The following is an 18,259-nucleotide window of genomic DNA, read 5'->3' on the forward strand; positions in this document are numbered from 1 at the left end:
TGAAAAACATAGCGTGTTCTTGTTCCCAAGATACGTTGGATCGAATTGACATCAATCAAGAGATTTTAGTTTCTTTGAAATAAAAGCTATCGATCGACTATTAAACTCGTAATATCATAAATTATCGTATACTTTAATGACCGCCTCCGCGGTCCTCGATAATTTGCATAATTTCAGCCGATAATAAATATCGATCTGACCCTAAGATGACTCGATCCAATTACCTCGACTAAACGCATCAGTATCGTGCAACAAGATATATCCCAAAGATGTTATTTTTCACGTGACTGGAGATCGACGTGCAAGGGGTTATCGAACCGAAACGAGGGGTGGCAGGTTATTTCCGCCGCAGAAGAAGGAACGACCGTTGAATGGACCGTCAAACGGATGATCGGTCTTTAAACAGGCGTGTCCGTCTTCTCGTCCTTTTTCGGCTCCTTGATGTCCGTGCGGCCGTTCACGTATTCCGTGCTCGCGTGTATTGGATTCTCCTGGCCACCCTGCGGTATTTTTTCATCGATGATACGCGGGTCCTCGTGATCCTCTTCATCTTCGTCCCCGGGGGTGATGTGCGCCTCGCTTCCGGCGCCGACACCGCTCGCAGCTTCCTCGTCGCCCCGACGCCTCGCTGCAACAAGCAACGCCACGATCGGTCAAGGCAAAAGTGCGTGTGTGGATCCCTCTTTCTTTTTTTTATTTTTTGTTCTGTTCTCTCTATTATCTTTTTTTTATTCTTTTGTATTTCTTTTTTTTATTTCGGTTTTGTTTAACTCGATTATTCAAGGGTGGCGTATTTTCTTTGGTTTTATTAACGGTTCTATTTTTGCGCTCTGAACGATTGTCACGGGGTTAGTTAGTGGCGTCTCTGTCGTTTCGCGTTACTCTACGTTCCGATCGATTCTCATAGTGCAGGACAGACTGTCTTTTTTTTGAGGAATTTGCAAACGCGCGAGCTATACGCCGAGATAAGAGCTTTTCTTTCGTTTGCGCTTTAGCATCACGATAAAAGTTTCTCATCTTGTTTAGATGATTTTTAAGCGATTAATTTTCTACTGTGTTTTTATAGTGTGATTCGACGTTTGTCATACGTACCTCCAAGAAATAGTATAGATAATAGTTTTGCTTTTCTATCTGTCTTAGTGTCAGATACGAAAAGATATGACAATGCTCAATCTCAAACGTTAGTTTAATCCAAAAGCTGAATTAATTGTTGATCGAATTGTCTATTTTCATTGACGTTTGTCGTACATCGTCGTGTGGCCGCGTTGCTCAGGCGTTTGCAATCGAGCGCGATTTAATCGGTCGTTAGAGCGGTTAATAATCATAAACATTCACAGGCAAGTCATCGCACTAATGTATGTTCCAATCCAAGCAAGGTAAATGTGAATGAACGTGAACGTGGTCAAATTTCAACACGTAACCAGCTAATTATCAGCTAAGATAAATAGTAAAAACATCGAGAATCGTGAAAGGTTCGAGATGGGGTTGGATTGTAAAAAAGGGACGAGCATGCTTGTGCGGTCATAATCTAGGAACAGATTATAGAATTAATAATATAATTAATTAATAATCACTGTTCTAATTGGGCAAAAAGAAAAAATATAGTCACGACGGAGAAGCAAATTGAAAGAAAGATAACATCGATAAAGGGTCTGGTCTGGTTTCACTTCGAACAAATGTCACCACACTTGCCTTCGCCGATTGTTCGTCGTTGCTTGTCGCAAAAACTCGCTCCTGTTTCATTTGACCCAGCGGGCCTTGAATTTAGAGGAATTCTCGCCGGGGATTTCTTGAACAACGTATCGCAACAGACAATCGTGGCCTGAGTCAGTGTTTTTCAAATAGCTTTCTTCTCCCTTACGAGCCGTTATTCGATCGCGAATGAACGCTTTTCCCCTTCAAAGTGTCGAATTAAATGCTACAGGAATACTTTTATCGAGAAGTTGAGCCAAATATCCGTTGAAAAGGAATTTTTTATCTTCGAAGTTCTTTCTGTCTTTTCTTAGTACATGTCTCGAAGAAATTTATGATTTTGCTTTTGGTTGGTCGGAAAGCGAAGAATTTGAAAAACACTGCGCGAATAATAATGAACGGAGCATAAATTAGGCATCGTATTAGTAGTACATGCTGTATGAAAGTCGTAAGCACGATGTGCATGCACGAATGGCAGAAATATGTATGTTTATGATTTAATGAGATCGACTCGATGATATTCATAATTCTGTATAGTTTCGGGTTCTTTTTATTGCTCTTAGTAACGTTTGAAATTTTTAATAAAGAATCGTATTCAGATCTGTTCTAATCTTTAGATTCTTTGGAATCTTAGATACAGAGGTATTGTGTTGCTACTTTAAAGAAATATAAAAATCCGATTTATATAAAAATCTTTTTAATCAAATCATGTTTAACGATCGATTGGGAATATAGCAACTTTTAAGCAAAAATATCTTTGCCAGAATTGTGTTTATCGACTCACAAACCGATAAATGGATCATTCCGAACAATGAAATTCTGATTTGTTCATTTGTCACGCGAGTATCGATTATACGCCAGATTTCTGGCATGAATAATCGAACTTTAACTCTGTTTATTCTCTTCTACATACTATCGGTTTAACCACTTTTTTTTTTGCTTTTCTAGTACACTGTGACACTGGTTCGAGCAGAATTTAAAAATAAATGGGAATCGACAAAATTGTAAAAATCAAATCGCCGTTGAAGTTCGTTCGTATTTGTTTTAAACGCATTTTGAAGTTACATACTTTCATTTTTTATCCTAATAGTTCCTAATGAAACAGCCTTAACGGTTACTAGAGTAACATAATCGTTTGATTCGTTTCTAGATTTCTAAATTCTCAAAATTTGTATTAAATTTAATATCGATTATCTAATCGCATGTTAACTCTCGTTACACACATTTATCCAAGGCAAATCATCTCGTAACATCGCTTTTCATTAATTCACGGCACGTATCGGAATCTATTGCAGGGATCGAGTATTTCCACGATAATTCGAGACCGGTAACGACGACAATGTGAATGTGTCAGGAGAGTTGATTAAAATGGTCTGACACGGATATGAGAAAAGTGGCGAGCAGACGAGCTGATGATGAACGAACGAGCAATACTTTTAAAAAAGGGGTGTTTGCTGCCTGAGGTGGCTTACCCCTGGACAGTGTCATGCCTAGGTACGGAATCGCAAGGTAATTGTTGCTGTTTCTCCTTATTCTTTACTTGGCCCGACTTGCATGCTGTCCTATCGGTAGCGGCACAACACACAAGACATTTGTATACATACAAATATAGAGATATAAATTAAGAAACATGTATAGTTTTACGATGGAGTACAGCTAGCGAAGGTTGTTTGCTTCCTACACACGTACAACCGCTCATGATTTCATTGGAATTATTATAGTGTGCTTATTAAGAAACCTTCTCTCAATTTTTCTAGAGTTTCATAAATCGTTTTGTACGAGTTATCCAACAGACAATTTCAGCAACTAAATTCCTTTACAATCTAATATTATGTAAATGTCTATTATTTTGATAAAGGAGATGGAACACAAATAAGAAAAATTAGATATATAGAGGACAGCTGAAAAAAAATTGATGTAGTGTATAAATAACACAGTCGCTGCTGATAAAAGATATCGCTAATATCCTATCCATCGATACAAAAATAATATAAGATCGATTTTATCTTATTGCGTTGTCTGTAACTCGATCGCGAGTGGCTGACTTTAGCCAATTAACTTTTATCTTCCTTCGAGTCTGTGCATCGCTCGTTTATTTACTTTCCATTCATCGTTTATTATATTTGTTATTATCCTTGTCAAATCGAAGTGACAAAAGTACACGAAAAATCGCCAAAAGGGATGGGGAATCGCGCGGTACGAACGAAGTAGTTCGTGTGAATTATTGAAAAAATAGATACTCACCTGCGAAGCACCAGCGTCAGTCGCACGGGCAAAAGTTAGTATGAAAACGATGAAGTAGCACCAGGGCTCCAACAACGATGGCGATGATAGAACCGGCATCTAAATCGACGCCTGAAATTTTATAGAAAGTCAAAATGACGTTTGTTGTACAACTTGTTTTTATCGATACAAACAAATTAAACTAATCTTATCATCGACTATTTCGCATGAGATAAATTTCCGCGACTTTTGTATAATATCTTCATCGCGATTGTAGTCTGCAAAGTTTCGAGTTCGAATATGAATAAGATCAAATGCAGAGGACACACGTATATAAAAATATTAAAAATATCGAAAATTGAATTAGAAAATATCGAATTAGAAATCATGCGCCAGTAATTGAATACGAATGCACCTCTATCGTTGAAAAATGAAGAAAAGCCAGCTTAACGAAGCTTTAACATTTCCAAGACACAGTCGATCGAACTTGAATATCTGTTAGAATAAAAATCAAAGTGTCATTGTGTCTTGTATATACTCATGTTAAAAAATGCGTTTCATCGATAATGAATGTACAAAGCAGAGCGTAAATATGTTCGTGTTGGATAAAAAATATATATATACGTAAAAATATACATATATACGTAATGTAACAAGAGTCAACAAGCACTCTGAAGCCTTTGGTACATTTAATGTCTATGAAACTTATAATTCTAATGCAGAAATGTGCAAGAGAGGTCGGTGACGCGAAATCTGTGTTCGATATCGACAAAAAAGCGTTGATTCATGTAAAGGCGATCGCATAAAAATTTAGTCACGTTTATTTGAAAAATACAGATTTGCCATTCATGTTTGCAGTGGTATCAATAACAAACGTAACGTTGTATATATAACCGTATCCCGTAGCGCGGAGTTCCATTTACGTGATCCCTCTATGAATCTATCGTGTGACTTTCGCATGAATTGATGACACGGTTTGAAAATCGCGACGACGAAAAAAGAAAAAAAAAAAAGAAAAATAAAGAAAAAAGAATAAGATGTTACAGCTACAGTGTTTGCACGATCTTTAAACAAACAGAGAAATATTACTTGGAGACAAACAACGTTTGGTAGATTAATAAAAATAGAAGATCGTTACGATTCTGCCGCTTCGAAAAATATCGCTGTTGTTCTTTAGCATTTCTTTTTCCTTTAATTTTTCACCGAATTCCCTTCATTCGAAAGTATACACAGACCGATAAAATAAATTTAACAAAATAAAAAATATCGTGAACCGACGTAGCTTAGTAGTAAAAATATGGCGATAAATGTTTCGGCTTTGGGCATAGTTTATCAATTACAAAACGTGTCGTAATCCACTATTTTCATGGAACTTCACGCGTACGGAGCTACATCGACTACTTACTACGTATAATAATTTGAAAGAATGACATTACCTAGTGCGTGCATGTGTTCGGAGAGCTTACCATAGAAGTGACCGAACGGCCCTGCGTGAAAGCATGCGGTGAAGGATCGATATGGTTAGAAATACATAGCGCATACGGACACAATAGAGAAAAGACACGCAAAAATATTCTAATTCGTACATATTCGGTGTAATTGAAAACGTAATGACGGCCGTTGACTAGCGCGTGAAAGTGACAACGAATATGACATGAATCGGTAGACAGATGGTGAGTATGCTTGATCGGATGAAATGATGGTGACAAACACGAAATGTGAAAACTAACAGCATGATCGACAGCTACCGACGAATTTCAAATCAGTTTTATCGTCTTTCTCTATAGCGATATCGAATAATCAATATTCACCCGACCATACGAATGAAAATTAATTCTGTTGCTATTTAATACTTTTTCTCCCGTCAACATCGTTGATCGTGCATTTTTTTTTTGTTTTACGCTTGCATGACTGATATTTTTAAAAATCTATTTTAATATTACGATCACACGACTAATGCTTGACATTTTTGTCTCTCTTCGTCTTTTATGTTTCCGTTTTCCACTTTGACGCAGATAAAAGTTCGTCGTGATTTGCACGCTACTTTGGTGCACAGTGAGATTAGGTGATTTTTTTTCACGATAATTGAATTCTGAGCGTTTCCGTGGTTTTACCTGCGGGTTCTGTGGCTGTCGACAAAATGATACGATATTCGTAAGCCCCTTCGTCGTTACGGGCTTCAGGATATAGTCCTTCTCCGTGTCGGATTTTTGCACGCTTTGTCGATCGTCAGGATCACGCTCCACGCTCCTCTTCCCTGTAAAAAACAAATTCTTTGGTCACTTAATTACTCGATCTCTTACCAACCAAACGTTCTCTGATCCTAAAGGCGATTAATTTTTACCGTCATAAAATTGTAAATATAAAGATATCGATATTTTCATTTTTACTTTTGGAATGTTTTCGAATTCGTTTATCTAACGAGCAGAGGCCAGGATCACTTTTGCATTTAAACGACGCTGTAATTTCAATCTCCGACATTCTATGGTCCGACCAAATTCTACCAACTGATATTACGCGTATTTCGATGAATTTTAATTTGATCATATTAATATTATGAATTCATTGCTGAATGTTTAATTTCGTATGCTGCATTATTATGCTAAACTTTTCACTAGCTGTGGTGTCCCTGAAAAAATTTCCTTAATGGTAATTTATCTATAAAATTTCCAAGCCTTCTGCATTTAATTATTTCAACAACGAAAACAGAAAATCAGTTTAATTTATTTTTTTTCGAACGAGACGAATAATTCAACAGTTTTACTTATTTTTTCCTGTTGCCTCTTTTATACAAAATGAGACAGTTTTTGATACCGATAGTCGAATTATTTCGCGAGATTTCACTGCACGAATTTTAGCATCCGAATCGGCCGGAATTTCATTAAAGCTGTTTGATTAGCGAGAAACTTTGCGAGTCACGCAAATGTATAAAAAGCGCTAAGTGCACCGTGAAAATCGATGCTCTGGAATGCGGAATCTTTGTTCCATTACCCTCACTCGTATTCTCCTCCATTTCTCGTTCGTTCCTCAATTTACTCTTTCGCTGTTTTTTCACGAGAAAGCTCCCTTGGCAACTCAAATTCTACTAGCAGCTTCAGTATCTATTCCATCATTTTCTTCATAGATAATTCGATTCGTATCTCTTTTTACGAATTAATCTTTACATACTTCATTTCTATGTATAGCTTTACCTTTTGTTTCGTAGAATTCAATGTGCATCTCGAGGAACGTTCAAAAAAATATTTAACATTTATAGCTAGAATTTTCATGCTGTGTTCGTTCGATCGAGCGAATTGAGAGAACACAATCGACGCGAATCTTTTACTAGTAAAGTCTATCAGACTTTCCAAGTGGAAGAATATTTATTTATCTGATAATAGAAGCTCGTTTACGTGGAAAATTTTTTAAGACGGTTTCGTACGGATTTCTTTCGATACGTTTCTAATCTCGAATTAATGCGTGATGTTTCGTATTGATTCATACGTATCTCTGACTTTCGATAGTATTCGTTATTTAGAATAATGTGATTCTTTGATTTTTTAAACGTCTGTTGCAATAATTACAATATCGCATTCTCCATCTTGTTGTATGTTCGATATTACATTTTTTTAAATATATAATATTTCATATTAAATAGATATGGATCATAATAATAAGAAGAAGATATATGTACAGATATTAATTTGATGGAAGGTATAAGAAATTTCGTTAATTTACCAGATCCACAGCGGTCGAGGTTTCGAGTCGATTGCTTTCGTCTGGGTTACCCTCGGTGATTATTTCATTGTTCACTCGCCATTTGAAATGCGGCCTAGGGTTTGCGTAAACGGTCACGTTCACGATACCCTGGCGTCCAACTACGTATCCAAAACGCTCGATGGTTGGTTGCGGTTGAGGAGGATCTAAAAAGAAAATTTTATTTTAATTATTCCGCATCTTCCACAGATTTCAATATTCCGTCGTAATTCGCGTCACTGATAGAAATTCCATGCTGAAAATAAAATATTTCGAACATCTCCATATATACCCATGAAAGATTTTTAATTTGGAAAAATAGAAATAAATCGCTGGCAAGCTTACGGTTGAGTAATTAGAATTTATTTAATATCTCCAACTAGAATTTTTATTCATTCCTTTTTTTAAGCTCCTTACGTTTAGAAAGTGTTCGTACTTTTATTAGCAAAGAAGGAGTTTCTTGTTACATTACGTGTTGAGATTTGCAATTTCGTATATCGTTCGAACAATCGATCGCTTACAGAAAACTTGCAGTTGCATAGTAGTTTCCTTAGGCCGGTCGAGTGCAATGTGGCTGGCAACGCATCGAAGGATTTTTCCATTGTCCGTCAATCCAAGCTACGCGATGCATTTTGCACGGCCAGTGAGTTATCGTCCAGGTTCGAGTCGTAAATCGTAGGTCTTTCTTCGTTGCCAATAGGTTCGTCGTCTAGTTATCATAAAGGGACACAGAACTGAGTACGGAATAATCTCTGACAAAAGTTAATTAAAAATCCCTCTATTTCGCCGACTAATTACCAAGGAACAAAGAAACATTGGCTGCTGGTCGTCCGGCTGGTGCGCTGCAACTCACTTCCAATTTTTCTCCTTTCTATATATATTTCTTCCATCGGATCCAGGACTAGCGTGAAGCTCTGGATTATTCGGCGGTTCTGAAAATCCAGTTGCAAGCATTAATTATTCCTTAGATGCAAGAACAACGTTGAATTTTCTATTGAAAGTCAAGCGTTAAAATTGCCCAGCTATGTCGATGCTCGTTAATTTTCCACGGTTCAAGCAGGAGAAAACTTGCAGATCTTTATTTAAATTCGCTCGAAACATCTGCAAGTCTCCATCATGACCCGTTTTCGTCATTTATCTTTATCGACTTTATCTGAAAATAGTAATTTCCTTTCGCGCTACCATCCCCTCCTTCTACAAACCCGTCGCGTAAGCAATTCTCTTAACGAAGATTAATTAGCTCTCGAATTCCCGCACACGTATATTCCACACTGTAATATTTTTCCCTGTACGGGGGAATACTTTTCTCAGACAACTAACGTCGCGAAGTTTTACAACGATTTTCTCATTAATTTCCAGGCTACGCGTAAAAACGACGACGATTAATTACGCGCGCTCTTTTAATTATGCTTCGACTCCTTTGCAATTAAGGATTAGCATCTGATGCATGTGACATACACTGCTGTTTTAACTGCTATCCGTAACTCTTGTGTTAAAACGAATTCTTTAGCGATTCTTTCCAACGTATAAGGCTATGATAAGAGTAACTGCATCTTTCTGATGAACTGATTGACGAATATGCCAGAACGATCAGACGTATAGATTCTTATGAGAGAAGCTCTAACGTTCTTCGGATGTTTGGTTCGTCAGGACTCATATCAACTGTAACCATAGCCTAAGAAAGATACGAGGTAGAGGAAACTGCTACTTCTAGTCTTATTATTAATCTTAACGCGAGTTGTGAAATTAAAATTAGACCTTGAAGAGTGAAATGGATAGAAAATAATAATACATACTGGCTACGATAATTCTCGTAGATGCCTGTGCCTCCGCTCGACGTTCGGTAGTTGTCAGGGTGCACTTGAAAATTCCATCGTGACTTTCCTTGATCTTGGCAATGTGAACGCCGCATTGGCCGGCCTCCGTGCCTTCCGTAATACTCGATACCATCTCTCAGACGGTTGTCCCTTGATAACACCATTCCACCTTCTTCGCCAGGTATTTCGACACGGCATACCCGTAGTGGTCTACCCACTCTGCACAAAATTTGCAAACTTTCGCCCAGTCGCACGGCAGTCTGATGTTTTGGCTCGATGTCCACGACCAGGTTCGGTTTCGATGCTGGAACCAAGAGAAAGAATAATTAGATTCTCTGATGAAAATAATTTCAAAGGCATGCTATATTATATCAGGTGAAAATTTGCGCACGAAACGGGACGAATTTAAAAGAATTGCAACGCTGATGGTTTTCACAGACACTAGACATTATGAATATATTATACTATATGGCGAAAATTCACAGCGTAGTATACCTATTATATAAAAACGCGTATGTGAAACGTGATGAATTTAAAGAGATTAAAATTCCGTTAGTTTCATCAGACGTTGTTTCAAAGTCTGCCTGAATTTTTCTCCCGGCAGTTAATTTTTTTGCAGCCCGCCATGCAATTGAATTATCGCGCAAAGGAACAGGGTTGAAGCTCCATAATTTTTCTTAATCTCCGCGTTACACGTTACTTCTTACCGGGTACTGTGAATCCTCCGCGTTTGTGGCATTCGCTTTCGAGAACATTCGTTATAATTTCATTGAAACGCGCGGAGATTCACGGTGCATATAATCGGCGAAGTAACGAAGATACAGTGTTTTAGCGAAGAAGTGACAATAAGTGTAGCCGTTTGTAGTGGACGATATCGTGCTATTTATATGCGAATGGAGTTCTTGCGAGGAGAGTTAAGGGAGGTGTTAAATTTATGGATACGTGTCCGCTTTCAACTAATATAAGAAGACGCGCAATAAAAGCCTGCCTTCATCGACTACGTGGGCGACGAAGATTTAATATCAGCGTCACCTTGAAATTGCACGTCATCCCACGACGTTAATTTTTAATTTCCAGATTCGTTGCACGGTATAATAATCATCGTCATTACGCTCGCGGAGAGGCGTAACCATGGTTTTTCGGCTGTGCTTTTATACTTGCGTCGACTCGTGCTTTCGACTCTTCGTAAAGAAAATCGTAAAACTCATATAAGACGTTTCATTTCGAAGAATGAAACTTGCACTGTATGAAAACATTTTATACGATTTCATACTTTTTATATTCTTTGTACTTCTTTTATGACTTTGCTCGTCCTGCTTTCCAACTTCGTGAAATTGATTTCTTTAATCTTAATTCCTAAAAGCCCCTTTTATATTAGACTTTTTATACCTTAATTCCACTTCTACGGCTTCTTATTTCAAATTCTTAATCTTCCGCCATCGTTCTGTACACTTTTACAATAAACTGACGGAAGCGTTTCCTACTTTCTTATACTTCTATAAATAACACTTTCGATCGTTTCATATTCTTCGAAGATAATAACGGTATTACATTCTACGGAACATAAATAAGATTTCAGATTCTTTCGAGCGACAGACGTAGATACAAATATCTGTGTATCGTTGTATCGTTTTATCGAGTAACAAAACGACGTGAGATTACGTTTCCCATTTTGCACGGCTACCTCTTTTCCAATCGGTTTTCCCTATTTGCTCCCCACAACGTGGCTGAAACTTGCAGCGCGATCGTTCATCTAAAACAGCGCGGAAAAAAGACGGGCGAGCTTCGAAGGAATTTCCTTTCGAACCAGCGTACCCATCCCCATCGCTTTTCTGAAACTTTCCGTAATTGTACTGGTATGTAATGGATAACGAGAACTACCTACAGTCCGCTTGTATCGCAAATGAACAAAAGTTTCGGCGCAAAAAGCTTCGAAAGTATCGAGCTGTACCTGAGCCAGCTCCAATGTCTAGGAAATGGACGAGAGAAAGAGACAGCAACGCTTACTAGGAAAGCGAGAACGTGTAACTGCCACGTTCCATTAGTAATTGCATTGTCAAACTGGTGTTAGAGTTACAGTTTGCTTTATAAGACGCGTTATGGATTCATTCAAAGTATTGTAGCGGCACATGAGTCAATGGAAGATACGAGTCGGGAGAGACTCGTATTGTTGTGACTTGGAGCGTCAACGTTGTTTTGGTTTGCTAGGTTCAAAGGTAAACGAACTCCGGACAAAATATTATTTGTTATCGTCAACTGGAGTTACATTGGAACATTTTATGATACCACCGGCCGATACAAATAGACGAACGCCTCTGTAGGACAATCAGTATAGCGAATCATTAAATAGCGAGTCATGCAGTCGAATAGCGAGCGTAGAGTTGAACAGTAGCATCGAGCGAGCGACGATTACGACAGGTATACAATATCTTTGTGCTTGTATTTAAAGTGATTCTAATATAATCGTCTATCACAATTGTATCACTCGTATCTTTAATAAATCAACACGTTTAATAATCCATCTGAGCATCATTGAGCATTTCAACTTTCTGTGTACATATAATATATGTTTGCAACGGGGCTGTCTTTAAGAATAAGAATTTATGTGGATGACGGCTAATTGAGAATTAGAAGACCGTTTATTGTAGAGTATCGAACACGCAGTAGAAATATGCCTGAATGTATGTGTATGCATCGTTTACCTTGTGTAATATATTGTAGTTAAAGTTTTTCGTTTCGATAGCATTTGATATAATTAAATCGAAGCAGAATTCTCGTAGTATGTTTGAAATTGGGAGAAAAAGTAATCCAATAATGGGTGGATTGAAAGGCGGGCTTTCAATTTCTGTTTCCATGTTCCTTTTCAATTGGTCATCGTTCATACTTGTTTAAACGTAAGCTGTATTATGTTCTCGACAGTGCAGTGTGTAAAAGCGGTTGCACATTAAAAGAAAACTGGATTTCCCTCGGTTTTCGGCTTAGTTCGTTATAAGCAGTCACGCGTGCTCTTGTGCGCGATGCTCGTGAGCAACGCCGCAGTGAAAAACGAGAAACAGGCTTACGAGCGACTGTTCTGCAACAAATTAAATTTTAGAGAAAATTGGTTCATTATCCGTGCGAACGTTTCACAGTGTAACGCAGTTTGTTGCTATAATTGAATCACGAATCGGGCGGTAGCACCGTTGCCTTGTGAATTTATTGTATAGAGACAGATATAAATTTTATATTCTTCGTTACATTTGGAGAAAATTTATCCTATCCTCTGAACAATTATTTTGTAAGTTCTTTTATTTCTTCTCTTCTTGAGAAACTGTCTGTTTACTACGATTTACAAAATTTACTGTCACTTGAACGCTGTTTTTAAAAGAAATATGAATGCAAATTGTCAGCTATTTAATTAAAGTATTTTCTAATATTCCTCTCAAGCGCTTCTCTGTGTAAAGTTAAGTATGTACAAATACAATCTTCCGTTTCTTTATCGCCTTGAAAATTATACCACGGTTGGTATATCGTTGCATAAAGAAAAACTAACGAGCATCTGATTTGTCGGCAAAACAAAGTCCCGCGCGCGACAAGGGATGACGAAAGATGCCTGTAAGAAGAACGGCTGATACAATTCGTGGGTAGTTATTATTCGATGCGTCAAGGCGAGATGAAATATGATAATCGTTATTCGCGCCACGCCCGGTTTATCATATTTCTTCGGTCGCATTATCATAATGGCATCGTGCACGAGATCGGCCACGTTCGGCTCGATGTGAGACAGGCCGTGTTCCTAACTCGCCAGATTGATGCAGCTTATGATCCCTCGAACGAAATTCGACCTCGTTTCTTCCTCAACGCATTGCCATCTAGTCAATTCATATGTCAGCGGCAACGAATTAGATGTTTAGAATTTTCTTATGTAGCAAATGTAACTGGCCACGTTTAGATCTAATTTGTATGATGATGATAGAGTCACCGTGCCTCCTATGACGCGTTAATTGCGAGAGGGAAAAGGGAAACGAGAGTTGGTAATCGAACAAGATCGCAGTTCTTTTTGATTGAGTTATTACAGACAAGTGAGCAATAAATCAGAGTGTAACGAGGAAAAAGATTTGTCGTGAGACAAAGTGGATATTTTCGGATTTTATCGATGTAATCGCGAATAGTCGTGCCTCGTTGCAATGCTAATGGAATTTTCGCAAGTTACGTATAGTATATCATACATGCATAATACAAAAATGTTCTATGGTTAGTGTTTCGTAAATAACGTTTACGTTCGCGTTTGCTGTATCCTTTGAAGATTACGCTGGGGTTTTGCATACAAGCGTTCTCTCCTACATAAACGTAACTCACGTCCACGTAAGAAAAGCTACGTCGCGATTAACATATAGCGTGTAAAACACATTAATACCGTAAATTACATACGGTAGGGCTTAAAACAGAGGCATTCTCGTAACCGATGAAAAATCATCATGAAACTTCTTCACCGGGGGGTTGAAAAAAGGTATAGAAACGCGGTACTGCAGAAACGACTTTGTTTCTCTGCTTTGATTTATTTGCACCACTTAATTAAATCCCGTCTCTATTCATTCGTGATTATAATCTTTTACTGTGACGAACAAGAAGGAGCTTTTATTTTGTCCAGTGGAAGAACTCGCTAAGCGATTTCCTTAAGAGAAAGAAACTCCTTTCAACGTCCATTGTTCCATCAGGAACTTGATATGTACCTTAAAAACGAACATTTTTAATCACCTTTATTTCTTTAATTTTTTCTCCTCCGAGCATCTTTCATCATTTTTCTTTTTTCTCTTGATTCCACGGTGTCAATCTTTCACGTAAAATTAATTCTTATCGTTTATTATCTTTCCTATGTTCCTGTATTCTTCGTCGAGATGTACTCTCCGATACTCTCCGTAAAAAGAAAGTAAAAGAGGAAGAAGGAAAGTAGTAGGAGATTTCAAAAGAAATTGTCGAGCCACTCGAGGCTCTTTCAGTCTATCCTTAAGAGTCGTTATGCTTTCCTTTGTGAGAATCTTTCTTAAAACAGAGACAGTTCGCAAAGTAGCTCTTTCAATCAGCGGAAACGATACGCTCAAACCGTTGAAGCCACGATATCGCGATGCTACCGATCGATTAAACAAAGAAACCAAGTAACGATATTAAAATAAGATTTATTTCGTTACGATTCGAGGATTGGTTTATCGTAACGTAATTTCCTTTACAGCTCGGGAATTCACGAGATTATCTGCTTGATTCTTCTTTAGATCGAAAACACACGCTGTAAACGAACGCGTTCGATGCTCTCATTAGATTAGGACACCGTTCGACTATCGTAAGCACATAAATCCAATTTGATTTTCCGGCCATCAATTTGTTATACGGCTGACGTCGCGATCTAATTTGAAACACCTCCATTTCACCGTCCCGTGCCCTACATTTGCCGCGGAGGTCCGAAAACCGCAGCAACAGATGCGATGATTTGTGGACAGTGGCGTGCATCAGTGCACCTATGAGGCTGATGCACTTTGCAGCCCCGCATAATGAATCGACACTGTACTCGTCCATAAATTAAATTTAATGAAATCCTGCTTTATCTTTTTAGAGCTTCTTATGCGATGCCTCGTTTAGGAAAGTTTATTGAATATCGATTTCCTGTCAACAATCAACGTATCGTCAAGCAATTCTACATCAGAATTTTCATTATTTCGTGTCAGAACACATCTGTTTAGCCAAGTGATATAGAACTTAGAAATGATGTTTCACGGTAGTTGCAAAGTACGTCTGGCCATTTGCGGTCTGCTTCTACTTGACCGCTTATACGTATCCTAAGTGCAAGTATTAATCATATATCTGTGTATTTTATTGTTTCTTTAGATATTCGTCTTATTCGGAAAATTATTACGATCAACAATCATATTCAACGTCACCAAGCGTTTATAACTCGTCGTATAAAGCTTTTTGAAAATTTTTTTTTTATGATTCCAACGTAATTACTATTTTTCGATGCTCATTCTGCGATTAATTTTCTCTTCTACTTCGAACATTCAAATTCTTCGAAAAACCAATGTCGATTCATACAAAGGGGAAAAGAGCGATGGCAGGGCAAGATACCGACAGTCTAGCAGAATCGCGACAGAGTTTCATTGTCGAAGCGACTCGAACGATTCTGAAGTATGCCCCCAAGGTTGAGCCGCGTTTCTGTTTAAAGTTCCCTCGTAGCAAGACACGTTGAACCGCGAAGAAAAGAAAAACACAAAGCGATCCACCAATAATCATGCTCGCTCGTTCCCACGAGATACTTCCTTTCGAACTGCAGTTTTCGCCGAGAAGAAAATGCTCGTGGCGGACAAAGGGCGGAGGGAACAAGCGGACGGGATGAATCGCTGCCAGTTTGAATTTGCGTATCGATGACTGTGTCAATCCTTCCAAAAATGACTGGTGAACACGTCCTTTGTATACTGAATTCTTATTGCCGTCTATTTTTGTCGCGTTAAAGCAGGGAATCGCGAGACCTACTTGGGAACACGTGTAACCGCGAGCAGAAACAAAATGAGACGTAAGAGAAATAAAAACGAAGAGCACAGAGTTATGAAATACGAAGGAGAATTTAAAGCGCTGAAAATAGGTCGTAAAAATATAATTCTTGGTAATTTGCGAAAGAATTAAAATTCAACTCCAGACACGTGGAAATTTAGAAGAATTCCGGAAAGTATATTTTAATAAGAAGTAAGCATGGACTTCTGCGAACAATTGCGAGTGACACGAATGATAGATAGCGTCATTATCTGGCCAAGGATTCGAACGAACGAACCTAATTCCTTCCTGAGAATATTGAATAGAGACGAGAAAAAATCAAATTAATAAAAGGATAAAAGTAATCGTTTTACCATAAATTATAGACATTTTATTTGATACGTAATGATACGATTGATAAAAGTCCATACGATGAAACAGTCGGTTGACTAATTTAAATATGGATTCAATTGAAACTAGCAATTCGTTGTGCACACGTTGACCCAGTAATTTTCAGTCGTCTGGTCGAGTAATTAATTGAAAAATATGGCGACAAGCGCAACGATGAATAACCAAAATTTAAAAAAAAATGCACGATTCCCTGAGAGAAGTAGCAAAAATGATTTTCCTCGGTGAAATAATTTATAAGGCCATCCAATTCTGACGTCGTAAATATTGTTTAACCGCGATATTTTTTAACGTAGAACATCTTCCTCGTCTTCGGCGAGCACGTCGCCACGACACGGACTCACGAAGATTTATATTCTACTAAAAAATTTATTTTTTCTTATCGTTGCCATATCTGCGCTTACATATTTTCTGGGTGTGGCGTAAATTTCTTTTAGAAGAAGACGTAGTACACGACTCTTCGGGAATATCGTCGGCACCAGTGATCCGATCGCGAACCACGACTTTTAAATTTTAAAGGACGCGGTGAGATAATCTCGGTTATATGGAAATGCGATGCGCCGCACCCGTTTCACGTGTACACAATTTCCCACAGATTTCCAATTTTCTTGACTGTGTATTTTCGCCTCATGAAGTGTGCGTCACGATAGGAAATGACGGAGCTAGTTGGACGAACATATTCGGACAAAAGTAGAAGCGCGAGGGCAACGCTGGTTTCTGGAGCGATGAAGATAAGAATAAGAAAAATTAGATGTTAGAAGAAGATCGATCTATTTTTGTCTACTTTATGTGGATTTTCATAGAACGACATACACCTAATTCTAATCTCTCTGTTCGTTTCGGTTGGTAATTTCTAATGAATTCTAGTGCACGAAAACATGCACGAAAATCTACAGGTGGTTACAAGCAGACTTTAGATTTATGGAAAATTAAAAAAGGAAAGAATGCATAAAATGCGCGATATGTTACAAAGTATAGTACTCGTTATAAGATTCAGCGTGTGAAAGGAATGTGTGTCCAAGTTCCATCTTTTTAGCTCCATTCATAAAAATGCACGTGAATGTGCATAAAGAGCTCCAATTATAAATACTAAAGCAAAATTACAGCGAAGAAGAAAACGAGAAAGGAGAAAAATTAAAAGAATCGTACGTTTAATAAGAGTATCCCGTTTCTGAAGAAAAACATATAACGCGATATTTCTTTTCGAAAATGTTATTTTCTTAATTGTCTGGCGCAAGGGGTAAAAAACGACGAAGAGCAAGAAGCATGGAAAGACGGATACGAGGAAAGGAATACAGAGCATGGAAAAAGAAGAGGAAGGAATAAAGTAACCGTACGAGGCGAAGATACGACAAAGTAGAAACGGATGAAGGAAAGCGGAATTAAAGGGATGCACGAGGACAGTGTCGGAGCAAACCGCTGCGGCCACCTACTATATGCAAGCTGCAAGGGTGGAACTAATCCCAGCCGGCACTTCTCGTATTAGATGATATTCTCTAACATTGCTAATTTCGCTCTCGGTGTGTCGCTACAAAATATGCGAAGCTACCCACTATGCCGTGTTTCGTGTTCCTGTTCCTGTTCCCTGTGCCTGGTTCACCCCATAGTTGCAGACGAGAGGACGAAACTCGATTTTCGTCGTAATCAGAGCGAAGTGCAGGCGCTGCACGCGGCTCGTATGTTAAAATTCAGGGCAAGGATGTATTTAAAGGATACGCTGACGTGGATATTAACTGCTGGCAATCCGTTGCAACGTGAAGGCCGTCCTCGAGAAAGGGCCATAATTTTCGCACTGCAGTTACGCGTTTCTAATTTTTATATCGCTTTAACTTGTTCGACTGCTTCTTCTTTCTACTGAATATAATGAAATAGTTTCCGACTGTTCG

The 18,259-nt window shown here is 38.3% G+C and overlaps 1 protein-coding gene across 1 annotated transcript in view; it reads right to left on the reverse strand.

Annotated features, from left to right (window-relative positions):
- LOC117241615 (fasciclin-3) overlaps positions 1-18,259 on the reverse strand; it is a 343,345-nt gene that overhangs the window by 11,161 nt on the left and 313,925 nt on the right. Inside the window, 14 exon segments of the mRNA XM_033507489.1 lie at positions 3,937-3,954; positions 3,957-3,988; positions 3,990-4,047; positions 5,352-5,402; positions 6,030-6,098; positions 6,101-6,134; positions 6,137-6,172; positions 7,633-7,817; positions 8,172-8,261; positions 8,264-8,359; positions 8,449-8,523; positions 8,526-8,582; positions 9,447-9,580; positions 9,582-9,771. Coding sequence (XP_033363380.1) covers positions 3,937-3,954; positions 3,957-3,988; positions 3,990-4,047; positions 5,352-5,402; positions 6,030-6,098; positions 6,101-6,134; positions 6,137-6,172; positions 7,633-7,817; positions 8,172-8,261; positions 8,264-8,359; positions 8,449-8,523; positions 8,526-8,582; positions 9,447-9,580; positions 9,582-9,771 — 1,125 coding nt within the window.

Source organism: Bombus vosnesenskii, unplaced genomic scaffold (assembly GCF_011952255.1).
Source record: "Bombus vosnesenskii isolate JDL3184/JDL3185 unplaced genomic scaffold, Bvos_JDL3184-5_v1.1 scf7180000016261, whole genome shotgun sequence".
In the NCBI taxonomy this organism is placed as follows: Eukaryota; Metazoa; Arthropoda; class Insecta; order Hymenoptera; family Apidae; genus Bombus; species Bombus vosnesenskii.